General features: G+C 48.9%; 1 protein-coding gene across 3 annotated transcripts in view; it reads right to left on the bottom strand.

Moving 5' to 3' along the window:
• Positions 1-23,037, bottom strand: part of SND1 (staphylococcal nuclease and tudor domain containing 1) — a 504,867-nt gene that overhangs the window by 456,409 nt on the left and 25,421 nt on the right. For all 3 annotated transcript variants that reach the window (XM_038374172.2, XM_038374179.1, XM_043500168.1), the window contains exons 3-7: positions 20,109-20,229; positions 13,403-13,481; positions 7,327-7,487; positions 6,882-6,973; positions 721-879 (exon numbers count right to left, since the gene is read on the bottom strand). In XM_038374172.2, the coding sequence (XP_038230100.1) occupies positions 721-879; positions 6,882-6,973; positions 7,327-7,487; positions 13,403-13,481; positions 20,109-20,229 (612 nt within the window). The remainder of the gene's footprint in view (positions 1-720; positions 880-6,881; positions 6,974-7,326; positions 7,488-13,402; positions 13,482-20,108; positions 20,230-23,037) is intronic.

Here is a 23,037-nt window from a genome sequence, read left to right as displayed (position 1 = left end):
CTCACTGGACAGCTGCAGCCAGCCCATGGAAGGCAGGGACCCATTCTGCACCCCAGGCTAGCAGGAGCCAAACTAGTGACTGTCCCCCCTACACAAGTAGGGATCTAGCCAACAGTAAAGCACTAAAACTGGCCCTCAACAGTGGGGGTTGTTAGGTGAGGTAGCGGCCATCTGACCATTGCCTGGGCTGCAGTCCTGCTGGGCCCCTTGGATACTGCATGCCCCTACAGCCAGACACCCCCTACTGCCATCAGTGACTGCCCAGTGTCTCCACCCTGGCCTGCTGTACCAACGGCCATGGTATCCCACTGCATTCATGAACTCCTACCCAGCAATAAAGCCACCTGCCCCGTAGAGCTCCTACCAGTGTAGAAGGCTGCAGGCTCTACAGTTTAATAAGCAACACGGGTTGCCATGAGCACTCCTCCCCAGCTAGCTATGCTCTCTGCACTGGCTCTCCACTGAACACTGAGTGCGCTCTGACACCTACCCTGAAACTCTAACATTCCTCCATTTCAGTGGCCATGCCATGCAGCTTTGAACCCCAAGCTCCAAAGATAAAGACTGTGAACCCACAGTGCCACTGGGACCATTGGTCGGATATGCCCAGCTTTGGCACATGAGCAAAAGGCCAAAAAAAAAAAACCACCACTTCTGCTCTCCCCGATGGTGGTAACCAGTCGCACTGGGATCTGCCCGGAGAACCCCTGCCCCACTTGCCGGATGGAGGATGGTGCCCAGGATGTTCTGATTGTGGCAGCTCTCCAGGACAATCTGCACGTCTCTCTGCAGCAGCCGTGACTCAGTGAAGAACTTTGCTTCCGCTGCAAATGACTCCGGTGTCTCTGTGCCATCTGCCTCCCGCTTGAACGTGGGGCACTGCAACATGGAGGCAAGGGCAGGTTAGGAGGGGGCGCATTGGTAAGACCTCTAGGACGGGGCAGACTGCTTGGCAAAAGTAATTCAAGAGCAGGGACGGATGGACCACCATCGCTCCTGCTCCTACTCCCACACCGCGGATTACGCAGAACAGAGTGCGCCTCCACCGCATTTACAATCACCAGCATCAGAGTGAAGGCACCTTGGCACTTGGCACATGGACCATGAACCGGAGCCATTAGTTCCCTGTGCTGGGATCCTGGAGTCCACTCCACAGGAACAGCCTCAGGCCCGTGCACTTGTTCAGTAAGTAGGGTGCCCAGATATAGTACTGTGAAATGTCGGGATGGGGGAATCAGAGGTCCTGTGGAAAACAGAGCCCCTAATATCGGGACAGTCCTGATAACATTGGGACATCTGGGCACCCTCTCAGTAAGTGCTATTAACCATGGGGGAAATGGCTGTGTAATTACATTACTCCTAGTATTCTGGGGGCCCCCAGACCCTGTACCAAGATACAGGCCAAGGCTCACTAGTAATTTTGGGTGCCCAACTGGAGACCTTAAAAAGGCCAGATCCTCAACACTTGATCGGAAATCAGGGCTCTCTGCCTGGAAGGACGTTCACCCTTCGAGGACTGAAATACGGATGAAGGGTGCAAAGGAGGGCAGCATGCAGGGGATGGGCACACTGCAGCCCCATTTCTTGCTCTACTTCATATCTTTTTATTGTTTAAATTAACCAAAAACTAAACTCAGGCTGGGGGGAGGGGGGGGAAGAGAAGAGAAAGAGGCACTTGGAAATGAAGTGGGGGAGAAGCAGTGATGGCTGGAGTAAGGGAGGGGAAGGAGAGAGGAGAAGGGGAAGTCCAATGGGCAGATGGAAGCGAGACGGGCAGCTATGGAGCAGGATGCTGGACTCTAACAGCCAATGGCAATGAGCAAGTCAGAGGGGAAAACAGGCAGAGTGCAAGCGAGAAGGCTGCTGCTTCCCGTGGAGGGGGAGCAGAGGGCAGTGACTCAAGGGCACATCCAGGAGGAGCAGGCCAGGAAGGCTGCTGCCCCCTGCACCCTTGGCTGCAGCTGCTGTTGGCTGTTTTGGGGGAGGAGCCCAGAGGACCATGAGGTTCCAACATTCTGCTTCCCCTGTACAGCTTCAGAGGGATACAAGGTCACTTCCTGTCCGGAAGACTTGAGGAGTGCTGCTGGACACTTAAAGAGCTGCCACATTGCATCCCAGAGCTGAGCAAAGCAATCCCAGCACACGGCAACTAGAACTCATTGGCTAGGTTGGGCCTGGAAAATACCACCCATGAGAGAGCAGAACGCCAGCACAGAGGTCCAGGTCAGTCTGGTTCCACTCTATTGTGGGTCCCTATTTGTATTCCACACATGGGATATGCATGCGCACTGCACACCTGAGTCCAGAATTTTTTTGCAGGGTCCACTGGCCCACACATGCCACAGCTCTCCTCATGCTCCCAACCCAGGGTATGAAAGACAGCACGGGCCAGTGCCTCTGCAGTTCCTTCTCTTATTGAATCCAGATAAGCTGCAGCAGAGGTGAGGGAGGGCAGGCAGTGGAATACAGAAAGGGGCCACACCTCAAAGAGCCTCCAGTACACGTAAGTAACCTCCACGTCTTCGCATGCTAGTCCCTATCTGTATACCACACATGGGAGAACAACAAGCAGTGCTCAGACAGGTGGGTGCGAGGACATGGAAGTGATAACTGACCCTAGTACTACTGTCCCCACAGCCATATCTACAGCAGAAGACTGGACCAAAGCAGTGTCTAGTGAAAGCATCTAAGGAGCTCTGAAAGAAAAGGAGTACTTGTGGCACCTTAGAGACTAACAAATTTATTTGAGCATAAGCTTTCGTGAGCTACAGCTCACTTCATCCGATGAAGTGAGCTGTAGCTCACGAAAGCTTATGCTCTAATAAATTTGTTAGTCTCTAAGGTGCCACAAGTACTCCTTTTCTTTTTGCGAATACAGACTAACACGGCTGCTACTCTGAAACCTAAGGAGCTCTGAGTCACTGCCATACAAATCTCTAGTAGACATACATCTCAGAGATGTAGCAGATGTTGCTTGCACTCTAGTGGAATAAGCTCTCACCCCCTACACAGGAGGGATGTGGGCTAGGTAATAAAGGATAATACAACCAGAGATCCATTTTGAAAGTCTCTGCACAGATATGGCTTGAGACCTTGAGATCTCTGCCCTGAAAACAGTTTAGGTGTCTTTGTAGATAAAAGGTCAGTACCCTTTGGACATCCAGAGAATGACACGCTCTCTCCATCTGAGGCAAATGGTTTAGGAAAAAATATCAGTAAGTGGATGGTTTGACTCAGGTGAAAAACTATGTTAGGAATGAATCTTGAGTGGGAGCACAGCTAGACCTTTCCTTTATGGAAGGAATATATGATGGGTTCGCTATGAGCACCCCCAGCTGGCTGGCTCTTCTGCCTGATGTTATGGCAATGAGAAAGGCCACTTTCATAGACAGATGGGCCACAGAACATGTGGCTTCAGGTTCAAAAGGACCTCTGGGAGACAAAAGAAACTGAGGTCCCACGGAAATACAAACTTCACCAGTAGTGGAAGGATCTACGAAGTCCCTTCAGAAATCAATGGATAACCAGATGATCGTCACTCACTTGGTCACAACTGAGATGAAAAGCACTGATCGCTGCTTTAAATGGCTATTCCAGGACAGCTGACCTGAACAGATTCCGGAGCTAGCCGGCATTGCTGAGCCCAAGATGAGAAAACTCCATTTTACTGAACAACTCCTAGCAGAGCCTTGGCACTACTGTGGAACATGAGCTCTCATTTATATAGAAGATTTGTCGTATTGTTCAATTCCATCTGGACATCGGGATTGGGTAAGTGGAAGGAAGGCATTGCCAGCTTGATCGACAGACCTGAGTTCTAGTAAATGGATATGCACTCTGGACTCCTGAGGGCCCAGATGCCTTGTGCCATATGACCTCCCATATGAGCGCTCCAGCCTTAGAGGGAGGCATCCGACTATAGTTGCACCTCAGGAGCCTGTGTGGGAAAAGGGATCTCCACCCAAACTTTCTCCAACTTTGTCCACCAGGTGAGAGTGTCTAAAACCTTGGACAGAATCAATCACCTTGTTGATGTTGCCCCTCTGGGGAGTGCCTGGGAAAGAAGCCAGGCCTGCAAACAAAGGTGGAGCTTGGCAAAAGGCATCATGTGTATGTGAGGCCATGTGGCCGAGGGGGGGGGGGGGAAGGCAAGTCCTGACTCAGGTCCAGGGTAGTTGGATAGTCTCAGAGCACTCATGGCAAGCCCTAGAACCTCTTAAGAGGTAGAGAAGCTCTTGCTGTGGATGAGTTCAACATCACCCCTATAAGGTTTATGGACCTTGTGGGGGTCAATGTGGATTTCTCACTATTGATGCAAACACCCAGGAAAGGCGATTGATGGAGCAAGAATCTGGTTGCCTGTTGGGCTTCTTTGTAGGATCTGTTCATCAGAATCCAATCATCAAGGTAGGGTAAGACTGAATTTCTTTCTCCCCACCTGTGCCTGGTACCAGACTCCTGAGCATCTTCTGACTCAGAAGAGGCTGGATCCCGATTGCCATCAGAACCAATAGTACCCATGGTTGCATAATGAGACTGGCAGGTGGGAAGGGAGAACGTATCTGCATCCAAGAATAGCCTCCTCCTCTGGAGCAACAATGTGCCAGAATAAAAACAGTCCGAATAAGAGGACTGAATGAGGACAGAGGAGAGCAAAAAAGCATCCTCCAGGGAGATGCAGGTCTCAGACCATCCTGGGGTGCAGGGAGTGTCCATTGGTCAAGCTGTTGGATCCAGAGCTTCCTTGGTCACAGTGGAAGTTGGATCCATCAAGGGCCATGTAGTTGTAGGTACCACATTGCTCTAGATGTAGAAGTGAACACCAGAGGGGGTTTGAACTTAGCCATCAGAATCTATACTGGAACCTGCAGATCCATACACTTGCATGCCACTTGCTCTTGCCAAGACAACTTACTCAGCCTTAAGTCTGTGGTCGCTGATATGACTGGCAGCAGCTGGCACTCAGCACCTCTGGTTTTGGGGCCACAAGCCATTAAGACATTGTGAACGCTCAAGAGGTCCAGGTTCAGTGTTTTCAAATTCTGGTGGCCGAAGTTTGGCACCTCAATTGCCCGATTTGCAGCGGTGCTGAGCACCTGCAGCCAGGGGCACCTCCAGAAACTTTTCCCATGTTATGCACTGTCAGTCAGATTCCTGTGGGGCCATCCCTATGACAGTCACTGGCCCCGGGCCTCACCTACTGAGTCTATGCCAAACTCAACCCCCGCCTTCCAACCTGGCCTGTCCAGGTGCAGCATCACGCCTCCATACCTGGGAGGGGACAGGGGCTGCTTGAAGCGGGGTGAGGCCAGGCAGGGCTCGGGGGGGACAGGGGGACGGACCCTGGCCCAGGTCCTGGCCCCATGGCAGCAGCAAGGAGCCACAGCACTGGCTGCCCCACTGCCCATGCAGGTTGGCCCTGTCAGCACTCCATGGTGAGAGAGGGGGCCATTGGGGCCAAACCTGAGTGGTGCTGGGACTCCCTGTGCACCAGGTCACAATGCCACTCATGCAATTTTGGCCCCACCTCCCCTCCATCGTGACAGAGGGCGGTTAGGGTCAAACCCGAGTGGGCAGTGAGACAGCCAGCACTGCTGCTCCTTGCCATTGCAACAAATCATGCAGACAGCCGCATACGCCACGGCCTGAGGCTCACACGGGGAAATGTGGGGCTCCAGACCACACAGGCACCTGAATGTCTACCCATGCCTCCATGATTCTGTAACATGCTCCTCACCACGATGTTCAAATGGACTAATGGCATGTGGGTGGAGAACATTGGGGCCCCAAGACTAAGCAATCCATGCATATCATGGCTAATAGCAATGGTAATAGCAGCGAATCCCTTTTGCCTGTCTAGGGCTCAGCTCAGCAAAGCAGGCCCTGGCAGCACGCACAAATAAATGAGAATGGGCGGGTTTCTCTGGGAAAGGCATTTGCACGGCCAGGCATTGTGTAAGGGAAGTCCGGCCCGGGCAGCAAGTGATATGCTGGCACCTCCTCAACTCTGCGGAACTGTTGACAGTCGCAGAAGAGGGAAAGATCTGGAATGCTCCTGGAATGGGAAGTACAGGACAGTTCCTGAATGGAGTACTGGCACCCCCACCCTTAGGATCTTCCATGACCACGAGGGTCAGGATATTAGGATTTGTGTGTGATCTGAAAAAGGCTCCCCTCCCCTCGATCAGCAACTGCTAAGCACCAGGCTGGGAGACTGAGTTCAGTGCTGGGTCTGAAGGGACTGTCTTCGCCTACTGAATTAGCACCACACTGGAAGTTTTATCCAAAAACCTGACAAGGCAGATCCGGCTTAGCCTGTGACAAGGCAAGATCATTGCCCTAAAGCTGCACTGGCTGCAGAATGCTTTCAAATCAGATTTCCCCATGGACTTGTCCCCCCTAAGCTTCTAAAAGACATGGACTTTAAGCCTTTGACTCTTAAGTAGCTAAGACCTCCTTTAACTCCCACCTTCTGCAGGAGACACGGAGATGAGCAGCCACTGTCTCCTTGTAAAGTCTAAAGGAGGGGTGTGGACACAGGTGCCTGACAGTTACCAAAGAGGCAGTCCTGAGACTGGGAACTCAATGGACCCTGTCCCAGGGAACATGACCAACTTAAAAGCTGTGAAGCTCCGGCTCAGGAGGTTTAATGGGGGTTACTGGTGAAAGCCCAGACTCTCCTCATTGAAAGCAGCCATGCATATTAGAGTAGGCACACCCAAATGGGCACTGCAGCTCAGCACAGGGGCTCAGCACAGAGCAGTGGAGGGTAGTGGCATGCCTGCATCAAGCCTGAAGGCCCAGCTGCAGCACAGGTCTGGCTGTGAACCTGGAGAGACCATTCCAAAAAAAAAAAAAAGGAAACAAGAGCCAAGCCTCACCTTGATCCCAGAGAGCATGACAGTGACCAGGTAGTAATCTGGGAGGAGCAGGGCTCTGACCACGCTGCCATCCCGGACGTGTTCTAGGATGGCTGCAGAACATGAACAAGTGAGGGTCAACTCTCAGGAAGGAGACAACAGCACCATCCTCACACTCCTCCCCACACAGCATTCAGTCAAACCCAGTCATGAGAAGAAACCCACACACAAGCAGCTCACACTGCAATCCCCCGCCCTGGCCATGAAAGGCCAATTCACTTCGGATATGCACCCAGCAGCCTACAATGAGGAGGACTGCAAACCATCTATGCCCCAAGGCCAGTCAGAGCTCAAAGAACAGTGCAAATGTAAGCGCCGGTAGGAGGTGAACATCCCAGAAACCTATCCCAGAGCTATGCGCTCACTGGTAACCCAACATGCCGCTTCACCTGCGGCGCATGCTTACCATTGACTGGCTTCTGGTGCATGGAGTCCACAAAGTGGCGCGGGTTTTCAATCGTGTATTTGAGATCCCGGACCGTGTGAGAGCCTGTTCCTTCACTCCACATTCCCTTTTTCGCAACCTTCGCCTGATCTTCCAGCTCAGCCAGTCTGTTCTGCTCAGGACTAGGAGAAAACACAGATCTACTGTAAGAGCATACAAGGGTCAGGGCAGAGGTGTGGGGGCTGAGCGTAGCAGGCAGTTGGATGCTGGGGCATTGCTATCTTGCATGTTTTACCAAGATGGTTTGCTCCAGGGAGCACACATTTGACTTGACATTTCACTTCTGAATGCTCTATCAAACCTCCACTCAGGGAGGACAGATCCAGGGGAAAGCCAGACTTCGCCTGGCTAATCGCAGTATACACCACACACTAGAGACTAGAGGAATCTTTTCTAGTATCTCACAGCTGAGGAAGTTAGTGATTTACAAGTAGAGCACTGAGGCCATCTCAGTAAGAGGATTAGCTGAATGAAAACTCAAGGATGGCAAGGCAGATGGGAGCCCTGTTTTCATACCACACAATCTATCCCCCAGTACAGTGGGAAAGACCCAACACTTTGCTACAACTTCCCCCAGTGGAGCTGCACCCAGGAAGAATTGTGGGTTCAAACTGTCTGTGCAGACACAACCTACACCACACAGCATCTGTGTCAGAAATAAATTCCTCCCTTTGTGGGACACAGCCAAAGATTAAGTGACTGGCCTAAGGTCCCTCAGCAAGTGAATGGCTCAGCCAGCAATCTAGTCCAAGAGCCCAGACTCCCTGCGTTAATGATTGGACTGCCACAGACTGGGGAACACTTGGACTGCAGAGGGAGTTGGTTTCACCAGCCTGGTTCCAGTAATTGCAGGCTTGTCTTCTGAAGCTTAGTAGAAGTGAACACCGCAGTCAACTTCCAACTAGGCTAGGAAGAGCCAGCATCCATGCCTGGATGCTAGAGCTAACCAAACAGAGTACCAAGCCATTGCTGTACACGCTGATACAGCATGATATAGACCTTGCCGCAATGAAAGCAAGTGTCTGAAGTGCATACTGGAAGCGCTCCCATAAGGCACAAGCCAGGAAGAGCAGTGACAGATCTCAGGTTCACTCACCCCCTTGAACAGTTACCATAATTAACAGGAGCCAACGGATATCAGCGCTGCAAATTGCACCACATTGTACTTCCACATCTCACTTCTCTCGCAAAATGGAGATAATCCGAAAGTGCATGGAAGCCTCTCAGCAAAGAGTTCATGAGCAGCTTCAGCTCTATTTAACATGAATGGAGGCAAAAGGAACCTTACCATGTCTGAACACAGGGATATCTAGCCTGTTAGCCACAGCTGTTCTGGATTCATTAGCCAATTTATTAATGCAATCATTTCATAACAAGAGCAGCTGTCAGCCAAGAGCACTGCCACTCCACTAACATGCTTGACACACTTCCAGCAAGACACTCAAAGAAACTCTCCTATACCAGTGCAACACCACATGGCTCTTCCTTCTGCGTGGGCACTGGGCTGCTGGCACTGTGCAAGCTGAAAGCCAGCCTCAGGAGTCGGAGGCCTTTTTTCCACAGCTTGGCAGTAAAGCCATGTACTGCTCCCACCAGAGGGCCAAAGGGTCCCTTTCCTGCATCAGGAGAGCAGCCTATTTCATAGCCTGAAATAGGCTATAGGACCCAGACACCCATTGCAAGCACTTCCACACACACTTAACTTTCATCACGAGTACTCCTCCTGAAGGAATTGTTCATGTGTGTGAAGTGAGTTACCTCCTTGTGTTTGCAGGATCAGGGCCTCCCTATCAGTATGTTCTTTGGCTCCAACAGTATTGTGTAATTAAATGAGGGACCCAGCCATAGTGTCATTTAAAAAAACCCTTTATTTTGTTTAGTATAAATTTTAAGGTTGCAATAGCAAACTTTCAAAATAGTTTTCCAAGCCCTCTCCCAACATTAAAACACAAACAAAAAAAATCAGTGATTTAAATTCCTTGATCCTGGTAAAGGACTGATCCTGAATTGGATGTGGTGAGATGATGGCTAAGGTGCTCCTTTATACCATATCTGCTTTCCCGACCCCTGAAACTGCCTTGGGGTCTAAACAGGAGCCAGCGATGAGGGAGGGGCTGTGAGTTCCAACTTCTCATGCAAAGTGCGATGTAGTCCATGTCTGGATCAGGTGGGAAGTGCTCATGGCACTTGTGCCATACCAAGCTCTCCCAGCCTCTCCCTTTGGCTCCGAGACATGCCACGCCACCTCTCACCTAGGCCTGATGAAATAGGAAAGACGACTCAAGGCAGCGTGTGATGTCTGTTGGCTTGAGTTGAACGCCCTGCCTTCCTGTTAGTGAAGGGGCAAGCAGCACACTGTTCTCCACAGTCTGTGGCAAGAAGTTGCCTAAGGCACAGAGGTTAAAAGAGGCTGTGTACCAGCTATTTACAATGAACTAAAAGCGGGTTTTTTTAAAATGCCACTTCTGGCTGGGTCCCTTCTTTAATTACACAAACACTGGTAGCGGCAAAGAACATATTGACAGGTAAGGCCCTGATCCCACAAACACAAGGAGGTAACTCACTTCACGCACATGAACCCTTCAGGATGAGTAAGCATGTGATGAAAGTTAAGCATGTGTGGAAGTGCTTGCAGCATCAGGGACTAAACTGTATTAAAAATGTTTAGTAGCAAAATCTTTGTCACTTCACAAGTAAACTGTTTTAGTGTTAAAAGTTTGGCCTTCAATACACTGAGTTATTGACATTTTTATTCACAGGCTAAAATGTTCAAAATACCCTGAAGTCTGGTTCCTAAGCCTATATTTAGGCACCCAAGTGTGTGACTTCAGAGCACAAGTCCCATTGCCTGAAAACAGCAACTCCTAATATAGGAGTACAGTCTGGTTGAGGCATTTCAGCTCTCAATTGAATCCGATGAAGTGAGCTGTAGCTCACGAAAGCTTATGCTCTAATAAATTTGTTAGTCTCTAAGGTGCCACAAGTCCTCCTTTTCTTTTTGCTAATACAGACTAACACGGCTGCTACTCTGAAAGCTCTCAATTGGTGGCTCAGAGGGTGGTGATAGTGGGCAAATAGCCTGTGATTTCCAAACAATGTTTGCATTCCTCTCTGAGCAAGGATATCAGTGAGGCTCTGGACTGGTCTTTCTCAGCACAGATGAGCATTTTAAGTGTGACACTCTAGCAGAATAAGTCTGCATAAAATTGGAATATAAGGCTGCATCTGCACCGCTTGTGGTGGGGAGACTAAACCACCGAGAGCTCTCCTGTCAGCTTATCTACAGCCTCCGCAAAAGGCGTAGCTATGTTATTGGGAGAAGTTCTCCCGCCAACATAGCGCAGTCTACACTGGTGTTGAGGTCAGGGTAATTTACAAAGCTCAGGGGGGTGGATTATTCACACCCCAGAACGACAAAGTTATTCCAGAGTAACCTATAGCGTAGACAAGATCTTAGTGAGGAATTCAAACATCCACTTTAGCAATGCAAGATGAGTATTATTAGGGGTATGTCTATAGCGCAACCAGGGCTGCGTGACTGACTGCAGTCGTGTAGCCACACCCACACTCGCTCTACTGGCTGGCTTGCTAAAAACAATGGGGAGGACATGGTGGCACATGCTAGCAATGCCAGTAGGTACCCAGGGGGCTTGTGCAGCTCACACTGAAGCCTGGGCGTCCTGTCCTCACTATTTTTAGTGAGCTAGCTAGATTAAGTAGTGCAGGTATGTCTACATGAGCGGCAATCGCACCCCCGGCTGCAGTGTAGGCATAGCCGATAGCATGGTAAGTAAAGAACTGCAACTTGGGAACCATTCAGATTTAAACAAAAGTTGGTTTGTTAGTTGATTCTGATTTGTATCCACCAGCCATTCTTCACTGGGATTGACCCTTACAGTCATTAAGGATCTCATAGCATGACCAAGAGGTGCATTAATCCTGGTGTCCTGGCCTTTCATTTCCCCTGCATTTTAATTGCACAGTATTTCACTTTGTGCTCTGAACAGCTATGCTGCTGGGTTCAGTTAAATAACTGCCTTATTCTTCCCAAAGCTTGGCAACAGAAAACTGCACTGTTGCAACTTTGTGTTGGTCTTGAGTCCAGCCTAACTCTCCTGTTTAAGGTGCACACACCATGCCATGTCCACAGGTAACATAGTGGGATTGCACTGGGAGAACTCAGGGCTCTGCTGCAGCTGCATCACTAGAATTTCATGCCGAAGCAGGAATTGCGTTGGTGCAATCACCCAGGATGGGATGCAGTGGTGCAGAGCCTTGCTCAGCGAAAGTGTAATCACAATGGTGATTCTTCCCCACTGGAAGATGTATGTGGGGGAGCTGATGCATTTTCAGGCCTGACGGGCATTTCGCACTTGTTCTAGCATAGAAAAGACTTCAGAAGGGGCTGTGTTTCAGTAGTGGGTGATGTGAGTTGTGTCTATAGCTTGGGAAGCCATTTGCAGCCTTTCAGGAAACAAGGCACTATCTAAATGCAAGTCTATATTTGACCAGTAGTTCTGGGGTGAGTCAGGCAATGAGGTCTGCACCACAGAGCTCAATGGATCCTGAGTGACAGCCCAGTCTAGTGGACCAAGCAGAAACTGGGCATCAGGCATTGCAGAGGTGCCGTGCTCATGGCACCGCCTTGCTGGAGGACGCTGGGGGAGTCATTACCTACTGCAGATAGGGAAACAATGGGGATTATACCTTCCTCCCCAGCAGGGGGATTGCAAAGCACTACTGTACACACCTCAAGTACTATCACTAGAAGAAAGCTTTTAGTGCCTTGGTTCCTGAAAGAGGGAACCAAGAGCAAGAGCAGCTTAATTCAGGGCCCCCAGCTCTCCTGGGAAATGCCTGGCACTGCAGAATTTTCTTTATTGGCAAGACTGGAGCTAAAATAGCCACATCCAGACCCTTGGCAATATGGGCAATGTTTACTCAACATACCTGTTTACAGACTGTACTATGAAAACCTTCAGTGGAAGATACCCAAGCGTGCCAGTAACTGTCTTGAGGAAATGATGCAGGCATGCTTCCAACCCGACAAAGGATAAAATAGCATCCAACAGCTACATATAGAACAGCTCCATAGACAATTCACACCCCATGTAATACAATAACCCACGCCTAGGGATGCAATGGGGAGATACTGGGATATCCTGTAGTTAAAATCCTGGGTCTCCCAACAGATGGCCAGTGAAAGAGCTACTCATGAAAGCTTTGGGGATATCACTTCCAGACATGGGACAGGGAAACTAGAAAGTTAACATGTCAACTTCAAGGCTCTAACATAAGTGTGCATCCTGGCAGACAGCAAGGGCTGCATGCATGTGGGCTGCGTGAGTGTTGCATCTATGGGGTACAGAGATGGGAAAATCTGTGTTAATTGCAGTGTTATCTTCCATTGCATCAGCACATTCTGACAGAGCAAACCCAGGACAGCCTCAAAGAGGCTGCTTTGCAGCTAGAGATGTGTGTCATTTTCAGAAGCTCTTGAGTATAGGAGAAGCCTGGGGGGGAAGAGATTTTTTGTTTACCCTCCCTTTGCCATGACCCCAAAGGAGGGGGGAGCTGCTATTTTGGAATGCCTGTTCCCAGCAAGCCAACCAGTTTAGTAGCAAAATGTTTCATACCTAAATCTTTGTCACTTCACAAATAAACTGCTTCAGAGTTACAAGTTTGGCCTTCCAATACATTAAGTTATTGACATTTTTAATCACAGGCTAAAATGTTTAAAAATACCCTAAAGTCTGGCTCCTAAGCCTATACTTAGGCACCCAAGGGTGTCACTTCGGAGCACAAGTCCCATTGACTTGCAGCTGGGAAGTTACTAGAATAGCCTGAGATAAAACACCCAACACCATACTTCATAAAGCCTAGAACTCAATCAACAGCTGGTCCCAGAACAGCAGTGAGGAAGTAATTCATCAACAGCTTTGTCCTGTCATCAACACAAAGCTGTTTGGGAAAGTCAAGTGCCACAAAACATCTGAACCCCAGGACAAGTTTAGAGGAGAGCAGAAAATATACGTACTTATTGGCTCGGATTCCTTCCCTGCGAGAGGCCAGGCCTTCCGCCACAAGAGACTCGGCAATGTTCTCCCCAGCCGTGTCTGGTAAGAGGGGAAGAAATGAAATCAGATTCACTGAGAGCAAAGTTCCGAGTGCTGTCACTGCATAGCATCTCTTTGGACGAGACAGTTATACAGGAGGCTTTTTATAGACAAAAGACTTGTGACCGAAATATCAATCAAGACAACCACTGGAAGCAACAAACAAGGAGGCAAAGGGAGGGCAAGGTTAAAGATACTTCGATGGAGAGTTAGCTTGTTATGTGCACACCTTGGCACCTCCGTTGTCCATCTACGCCAGTAGCTCTCAACCCGCAGCCCATGGGTTGCTTGCAGCCCAATCAGCACACAATTGCATCTCATGTGACATCCTCAGGGCCATACAGGTAGTATACACATTGTGTGGCTGCGGCCCACATAAAACAGAGACCTGCATATGCAGCCCACGATGGTAAATAGCTTGAGAACCACTGGCCTACACGTTAGTGGATTAGATGTTTACAAGGCACGATGTTAGTAGAACAGGCATAATGCTTCACTAATTTCAGAAGGAATTCACAGGCAAACTTGCTGGCATGGTGGCCACTAAGCAAGCATGGAACCTATAATGTTTTCTATTCAAATCCAGCCCCAGCTCAGTGAAGACTGGAAGGTATTACCAGCAACAGGCATCTGCACCTGGCAATTTTGGCTGAAAAGCCAAGGATTGAATGGGATAGTAAACGGAACAATATTGGCAAGGCAGGGAAGGGGGGGAGGACAGTAGAGTGAACTTTGCCCTGTGCCATCTGAGCTCTAGAGGGGCTTCTGTCCCCACAGCTACCATTAACAACTTTCACCATCACAAACCACCACCCCCACATGGAATATGGATCACTGCCCCCACAAAAAGCATGAAAAGCACTTTAGCATAAGTGAACCTCTGTTCACAGCTGACAGTTAATTCCCCAGCTAACCACTTTCACCCAGTCATTTTGGAGTTTGATACCCATCTCCTCCAAACCACCACCTTGACAATCCCTCCACATACTCAGAGGTGAAGGAGGGGTTGGCCAGAAAACAGGATCTAGCAGCTGCCACGTGGCCACTTCAGGCAGATTTCCTGGAAGTGCTGAAGTGATTCAGGAGCCCCAGTCTCACAGATCACCAATACCACTGTGTCACTTGTCCCAGGGAACACCTAGATCAAAAGTGCCAGTCTGGTGGCACCATGATACAACAGGCACTGGTTGTCAAGGAGGAGTTTGGTGTCAGCAAAGCACAAGGATAAAAATGTATGGGGCATGCCACTCTGACGACAATTAAGGCAGGGGAAGAGGGAAAGAATAAGGGAGAAAAATCTGACATAAGAGCTGCACATCAGTCTTGGAAAAAATATTTATACATGACCAGGCCATCCTCTGCAGCAGAAGCCATTGCATAGGATATGGAGGTAATTATATGCAACAGGATCAAAGGGGCTTTTGAAATGCCACCAGAAAAAAACAGAATTCTAATCAAACGCTGCTGTCCCAGGAAAGGGTGAGATCGTCAACTGCTACAACAAAACACAGCCGTACAAACACTGATTCTGTGCAGAATCAACAGCCAACTTTGTGGCTAACATGGCAGTGATGGGTCACACCTGACCACAACCATCCGAGGGCGTGTCTGACTGGCATCCACAGAACAGATACCGACTCAGACATGGGGTTCTCTCCAGTCTGAGAGGCTGGAACAGTTTGTTGGCAAGGAAGGGGGCAGATTAGTAACTGGCAGGAACTGACAACTTGGTGATCTGAAAGGGTAAGGTTTTTGCTTTGCTCTCCCCCCAAGTTCATGGCCTACCCAGATGAGGCTGCAGCAGCCTCTGGCTCTAGGTACATTCAGAATGAATCCATGTCAGATTTCCTCAGACATTTCTAGAACTGTAGCAATCCTTTTGCTCTTCATAATGGGGGAAAACTCTCCTGTAAGCCATCCAAAAGAAGAAATAAGTGATGCTACATCCTCAAAAGAGGACCAGAAGGGGAGGAAAAATCCATCTTGGTTCTAAGGTTACAGCTGGGGTGTTCCCAATTCATAAGGTGTGTGCTTTTCCCACTCTGCTCAGCCCAAAGCTAAGAACAAGTTACAAAAATTACAGGCTTCTGACCACTAATAAAGAGCTAGAATCCAGCTGGAGGAAGGCACCTGCCTGGTTAGGCTGTTTTGGCATTGTTAATTATATTGACATCTTGACAAACTTCATCAGGAAATATTTTATGCTTCATCTATTCATCTAAATCCTGTCCAGTCACACAGTTTAACAATAAGGGAGACACCTACACAGGAAGCCTGTCATAAAAATCTTTTGTGGCAGAGAACAAGGAGGAAGAACACTGAAACAGAGTACTTAAACCGATAGCAGTGTCACTTCAGAACAAAATCCTTTCAAGATTTATTTCCAGCAGACTATACACTCTGCTTCTGCCTTCTGATAATACACAAACACTCCAGGATTCCCGACAGAAGAATGGATTTGGTACAGAAACCAGGGAGTTAGAGACACAATGGTCCTCTCCCAAGGAGTCAGTCATAGCATCAGCTTTTCAAAAGGATTATGGGGGCAGATTATCCCACAACTGACTACTGAGGGGGTTCTCACACCTCCCTCTGAAGCATTTGGTGCTGGCCACTGTTGGAGACCAGGCCAAATGCACTATGGGTCTGATCCAGTCTGTCAATTCCTGTGTGATAGGCTGCATAGCTCAGACACTGGCAAGGCAGCATCTTATCTCTGTCACTGGTTCAACAGCAACCAATAGCAGTGACTGTTGGCAGGCTGGTAACAGGTTACATACAGCTGCAGCCCCTTATTGGAAGGCCTGGGAGAGACCAAAGAGTGAATGGTCCTTTGGTTTGTGGGGAAGGAGTTGAGCATGCTGGCAAGACAGGCGCTCCCTATACCCACTTCTGGCATTGTACCTGCCATGGCCTGGACTCAATTTCCAGGCCTCTCCTGAGCAGAAACTCAAGTTGGATCATACTGGTGTTAGCGAATTAGATAGGACTGACAGATGGGAGTTCAGGAAAGAGTAACAGAGTGGAGATCAGACATGGGCAGTGAGAGACCACACCACTACAGAGGAAAGCCCTGAAAACAGTGGGAATAGGTGACTACAAAGGGGTTACCATAGCCAAAGAGGAATAAGTAGGGGCGGCAGGAGGACATTAAGGAAGTCTACTTGAGCAGAGCACTGGTGAAGACTCCCAACCACAAGATGCAGGAGGCTATGCATTCAACCTTTAGGGAAGGGGTTGAAACCACAATGCTTGGGACTTGTAAGAACCTACAGTTCTTATCTGGCCCCCATGTCTCAGACTTTAATGCACTTATCCTCCCACGCCCCTGTAAGGTAGAACAGGAGGGGGAAATGAGGCCCAGAGACAGACTCGCCCAAGGCCATATGCAGTCTGTACCAGAGCACAGAACTGGTCTAGGTCTGCCAAGTGCTAGGCTAGTGCCCTAAACACGATACCCATCCTTCCCTCCTAAGGGCAGCATCAGCCAGACTGGATCAGATGAGCAGTCCATCTAGTGCCATGTCCTGTCACCAACTGCAAGCTGCTCCAGAGGCTGGGGCAATAGCAGTGATGGGACAACCTGACTCCAGGGAAAATTTCCTGCAAGTGCCCATTAGAGGTTGGTTCATGCCCTGTAGCATAAAACACACAGGTTTAGCAGGGAACAATCCCTTGCATGCAGAGAGATGGACAAGACTGAAGACTCACTAGTGACCCAGACACTCTGAAGGCTGATAAAAGTTATGCTCCTGTTAGTCTACAGCTAGGTTAGAACAGCACTGTATGTCTGGTTAGCATTATCCTTTCCCGCTTTGGACAGTGACCCAGCAGCTTACTGCACATTGGCTTGGGTTCAGCCTTCTCCCCTGGACACTTAAGATCCTTGTGCATTGGACTGACAGCTGAGGAGCAGGAACTAACTAATCCAGCATGGAGAGGGAGGGGAAGCAAAATGTATTTGCCCTATTTAGGCAACAAGAGATCAGTCCTATTTAGCTTCTTCAGCCACCTCCCTGCGTGAACCAGAACTCCTGTCCCCGCAGACACAGGGGCTGACTCCATGGCTGCTCTGGGGCTGGAGCACCCACAGAAAAAAAAGTAGGTGCTCAGAACCCACCAGCCATAGCTGTTCAGTGGCATCACTGCCAATCAGCAATTTGGTGTCACCCCCGATCAGCTAATCAGAGGCATCACCAAACAGCTGATTGGTGACTCAGGATAGGGCTTGGAGGAAGCGGGAGGGGGCGAAGTAGGGGCAGGAAGAGGTAGAGCGAGTGTGGGGCATTGGGGGAAGGGGTGGAGCACCCCTGGGGAAAACCAAAAGTCAGCGCCTCTGCCCACAGAGACCCAACAAGCAGTAAAGTCAAAGGGAATAAGCAAAACAGACAATAGTGAACGAAGAATGGAGAGAACAGAAGAAAGGAAGGGAAATGTAGCATGGAGAGGAAGGCATCCAGGGCTGTCCTTCCGTCAGTGCCCTTCATTTTTACTACTGATGTGCACCTGGAGTTCAGAGAAGAGGAAAGCGATAGTACCATGGGCATACCAGTGTGTTTCATTCCAGAGCATCCTCTAGGAGCTCTCTGAAGGTCTCCCATTCAAATGCTGACCTGGCCAACTATTACTTAGAGTCTGCAAGGTCTTTAACCCCACTGCACCATTTTGGAATAAGCCTTACTCAGATTCCAAGACCAGAAAGGACCATTGTGATCATTTAGTCTGGCCTCCTCTATAACATAGGCCAGAGACCTTCCCCTAAATAAGTCCTAGAGCAGAGCTTTCAGCAAAACTTCTAGGCTGGATTTAAGAATTGCCAGTGATGGAAAATCCATCGCAATCCTTGGTAAATTGTTCCAGTGGTTAATTACCCTCACTGTTAAATGTATGCCTCATTTCCATCATGCGTGTATATGCATTCTAAAGGGGTGCTTACACAAGAACGGGGCTAAAAAATTAGAAGCCTCTGAGTCATTGTGTAAAGTCCTCATGCCCCCCAGACTCCCTATCATTTTAAAAGAATAAATCAAGCTGTGCCCAACTTGTGCACTGCTTTTAACTGTGACCTGCTGACAATCAACTCTGTCAATGAAAAGCAAAATGTGACTTCCTATGCATCTGACTTTTGTTGGACACTCATTCTTGGCTTCTCTCCATGTCTTGTCAGTCTGTGGTCTCTCTGTTGGTTTGTGTCTGTTCCCTCTCCACCCAACACCTTATAGCCTCTTTCCTCACTTGCTTCTCTACCCAAGCTTTGCTCGAATTTCCTCCCCCCAGTTTAGTCTTAGCAAGGGTAAACCACCACTGGAGCCATTTACCAAGGGTTGCGGTGGATTCTCCATCACTAGCCATTTTTAAAAAAAAGGGTGTATGTTTTCCTAAAAGCTCTGTTCTAGGAATTATTTTGAAGTTCTACGGCTTGTGTTATACAGGAGATCAGATTAGAAGATCAGAGTGGTCCCTTCTGGCCTGGGAATCTTTGAAAGCACCCAAAGGCCCCCAGAAATCAGAATCAGGGTCCCATTATACTGGGAGCTGTGTGTGTATGACCATCTTTTCCCCCACCCTTTCAAAAACTCCTGGAGGGGGGGAAACACCACAGAGTTGGGTTTCTGACCCACTCCATAGCAAAGGACAAGGATGTACAAACTAAATTCTCAGCGATCAGCAGAACAGAAACAAGAGCCTGGACTGATGAATGCTCAGGGCATAAAATGTTTTCTAGTCGAGCTCAACTTCAGACCACACAACTTGCCTTCCTCTTCCTTGAGCCCCAGCCGCTCCTCACTGGAACTAGCCCCGCAGATATTTATGGCAGCTGGGCCACTTTTACAGCTCAGATCCTTTTCCCTTGCTCCGTAGGTAGCTTTGCCCTTTCTGCATGCTGGAATGACCCTAACAGACTCCATTTAAGCATGCTGTTCCAGCTCATTGCAAGCTGCTCAGTGACGCTTTGTATGAAGGAAGCTGTAAGTTACAGAACATTCAAAAGCTAAACTAAAGCAACGGCCTAAAAAGGGCAATGGGCGCATTCAAAGCGCTACTCCCATTTTATAAGTGCCAGATTACCCACTTCTGAGTTGCTGTTCTCAAGCAGCACCATGGGCAACAAACATCAATTCTCACTGTACTGACCAACACACAACAGTCCAAGGATGCTAACTAACGAAAAGGGAGCTAGGAGAACTCCCTTCCGTTGCCTGTCTCCGGTTGACTAAAGCCGCAAGATTTATAATGGCAATAAGGGCTGCAAAAGGAAATCTAAGGGAATTCAATTAGCATCATGACCTGAAGCAGCCTGGAGCCCAAACACATTCAACAATGACGGTCTGCAGCTCCAGCAAAGCAAACTGCACTATAGGAACCCAGCATCCAACTCCAGTGGGTGCCCGGAGGTCCAGTAAGAACCCACACCTGAATTTCCCTAGAATTAGTGAAAATGCTATAAATGGCAGCCTGAGGCCTGCACTATGGAAGATGCCACAATAGGAAGGGCAATGTACAGCTGGGTGTCAGGTTCACGAGGACTTGCAGCATCTCCAGACTGAGGTGCAGCACATCACCTCATCTACCTGCATGGCACACTTTGCCCTGTGTGTGTCTGGCAGCTCCCTAGCCACTACTCACCTTTCCCAAGGTACACCATGCCGTACTCCCGGCCTTGCGGGGTCTTGTACTCCACAGTGAAGCACACCTCCTTCCCAATGAGCTTCTTTCGCAGGAACTCACGAGCTGGAAATCCCCAGGGCTGGGGGAAAACAGAAAGCTTAGTCACTGGAGGTCAAAGTGGGCACCATCAGACCCTAAGGGTTCCCCTTCCACTGCTGGACACAGTACAGAGAGATCTCATAGGGAGGCAGCGTTGCCTAGTAAACAGAGCACTGGACTGGGACTCAGGAGATATGGGTCCTAGTCTCACCAACACCGGCCTACTGGGTAACCCTGGGCAAGTTACTCAGTTTCCCCATCTGTAAAATGGGGTCAATGATATTGACCTTCATACTGGGACCTGCTGATGAAAAGAGCTGCATAGGAGCTAGGTATTCTCTTGGCCAGACAGCATTTTGCTGCTCTTGCAGGAGACCCCCATGAGGCCACCTGCAGTTCGGTGGTTTGGAAGCCAAAGATACCTGGAGGCATCTAGGAGGAAAGTAGGTCTGTCCAGCACTGACAGGTCAGGAGCAGCCCCAGTTAGAAGACAACATTTAAACTATTGCTGTCCTCTTGATCTGCTCCAAAGTAGTCAGGATCACAACCACTCCACAGGCAACAAAGTATACTGTCCAGATCGTTTTCCCTGCTGAGACCGAGACCATGCCATAGGGCCTCAGGCTGGTGACTGCTCCTCCATACTCTCTCACTTGCATAAATTCAGCCAGAGGAAACTACAGATTGAAGTGCCTCACAGTAAGAATACAGCTGTGAAATCACCTCCCCAAGGCACAGGTGGAAGCCCCAACACTAGACAATGAAAGCTGAATCAAACAGCACTAGGAAACATACTAAGGAGCAATCCTGGCCTGGGGATGGGGGTCTAAATGAGCTAATTGCTATTTCCTGTCTAATGTTCTAGTTTGTATGCCCATACTGCCTCATCATGGGGATCTGAGCTCTTCCCCCCTCAGTCCTATGCTCCAGCCCGTGCTCCAACCCCAGAAAGGCTGCAAGGGCACAAACTCAGCATCACATCACCACTGCAGGATCAGGCGGGCAGAGAAAATGGGCTGGGGAGAACACTGTGCTAGCCACCAACAATTAGCTGAACTGACAGGTTGATTTTATAAAGCAGAAGACATTTATACATCTACGCAAGATGTTCAGGAAACGATCTCCCCAGGGAGAGTCTCATTGCAAGGAGACCTGCAGTTTAAGGGAGCTCTATACTGCACCTAACACAGGGAGAGTGGGTATCCCACGTTTGGCTTAGTTCTAACTCCACCACCTCTATCCAAAAGACGACATGGGGCAAGTTCATTACCCCTCAGTGAGCAATCAGCATATGCCGCATGCCGCCACCAGGAGCTTTTCTTGCAGCCACAGCCTCCTGGGCTGTTATTAGGGTGGAGCGGGGGGGCCAAAGTAACAGCCCCTTCCTGTTGCTCCTGGATTCACCATCTTGGTGTTGATTGCTGGGGCCACCAGCAGTGGTTGAGCCCTGCTCCCCCTGAGGAGATACCTGGGGCACAACACTGGAGGACCAGGTAGCCTGTGAGTTTCCCACCCAAGGGTGATGGGGTTCAGGCTTTGGGCCTGGCGTGGCAGGACAGCGGGGCAGCAGGCTTGGCCACAGGGCTTCGGACTCCAGCCCTCCACTGCCTCCCCAGTCCCCCCAATCTAGGCCTTAATTTGTCCCCAGGCTTGTTGACATTGAGTAAGTCTGCTGTGAAGAGTGATTCTTGTATGTTTGTTAATATCACTTTTCACAACAGACTTACTAGCTAGCAATAAATAAATTACAATCATTTGGCTGTGTCTATATGAATATTTGTTTTTCCTACAGCTAATTAAGTATTTTAGAAAAAAGTGTGAGAGCAGCCACCAGCAAGAGTTGGTAGCCGCACTCTGAGGCCACCAAAAGATTTGTTCAGAGAACCTCTGCATTAATGGAAGCAAGCTACTCATCCTAAAACTCTGATCGGTCACATGACCCCAAAAGCAAGTCCCTGAACCTTTGTTCTCTTCCCTGCAAATCAACACAACACGAAGTGCTTAGATCGGGACCTTACACATGCTGATATCCAACTGCTGCAAATACTCGCATTTCAGACCAGAAGGGACCATCATGATCCTCCAGTCTGATCTCCTGCACTACACAGACCAGAGAATCCACACAGGGATTCCTCTAGTGTAAGGAATGTCTCCCCTACTGGGGAAGAATACATTCTGGGCCCTTTACTGGTCAGATGGGTTATTTCAACAGGATGTGACCAGAAGTCCATCCTCAGAGCAGCTCACATATCAGAACCAGAAAGAGGAGAAGTCAGAAGTGAGACGTCTCTTAAAACTGGTTTAGGATAGCCCTTCATTCGTTATACACATTGGCTCGCAATGCCTACAAAAACATGGCCTGCTTAAGTGAACGTTGATCTGAAGGTGTCTTAACCACTAAGATGTTCTGGGCTAATTTTTCAGTATTATCCTCAGCCTCACCTCCCTATTTGCTTTGAAATGGGACATGTGGATACTCTGCCAAAATATTGTTCCCCAAGATGGTGCATCACAGGGGATCACAGGGAACACAAAGTCCTTGATTTTTAGAGCTGGGCAGGAAACTTTTCCTTTTCAATAAATGTGAAAAAAAATTCCCATCCCCACATTAGGACAATGTCAAAATCTAGACTCTTTGCAAGCCAAACATCCAAAAGAAATTCTGATCAGGTCAACTGTAATGTTTCATTTTGATTAAAGCTTAATTTTGAAGCTTCAAAAGTTTTTCAAAATTTTCTTATGCCTTGAAATTAACCCTTTCCCACAAAGTGTTTTGGTTTGAATGAATCGGCATTTTCCAACAATATCCATAAACTTAAAAATTCCCAAACAGCTCTATTTATTCTTC

Source organism: Dermochelys coriacea, chromosome 1 (assembly GCF_009764565.3).
Source record: "Dermochelys coriacea isolate rDerCor1 chromosome 1, rDerCor1.pri.v4, whole genome shotgun sequence".
NCBI lineage: Eukaryota > Metazoa > Chordata > Testudines > Dermochelyidae > Dermochelys > Dermochelys coriacea.
This window is presented reverse-complemented; position numbering and strand designations above follow the sequence as displayed.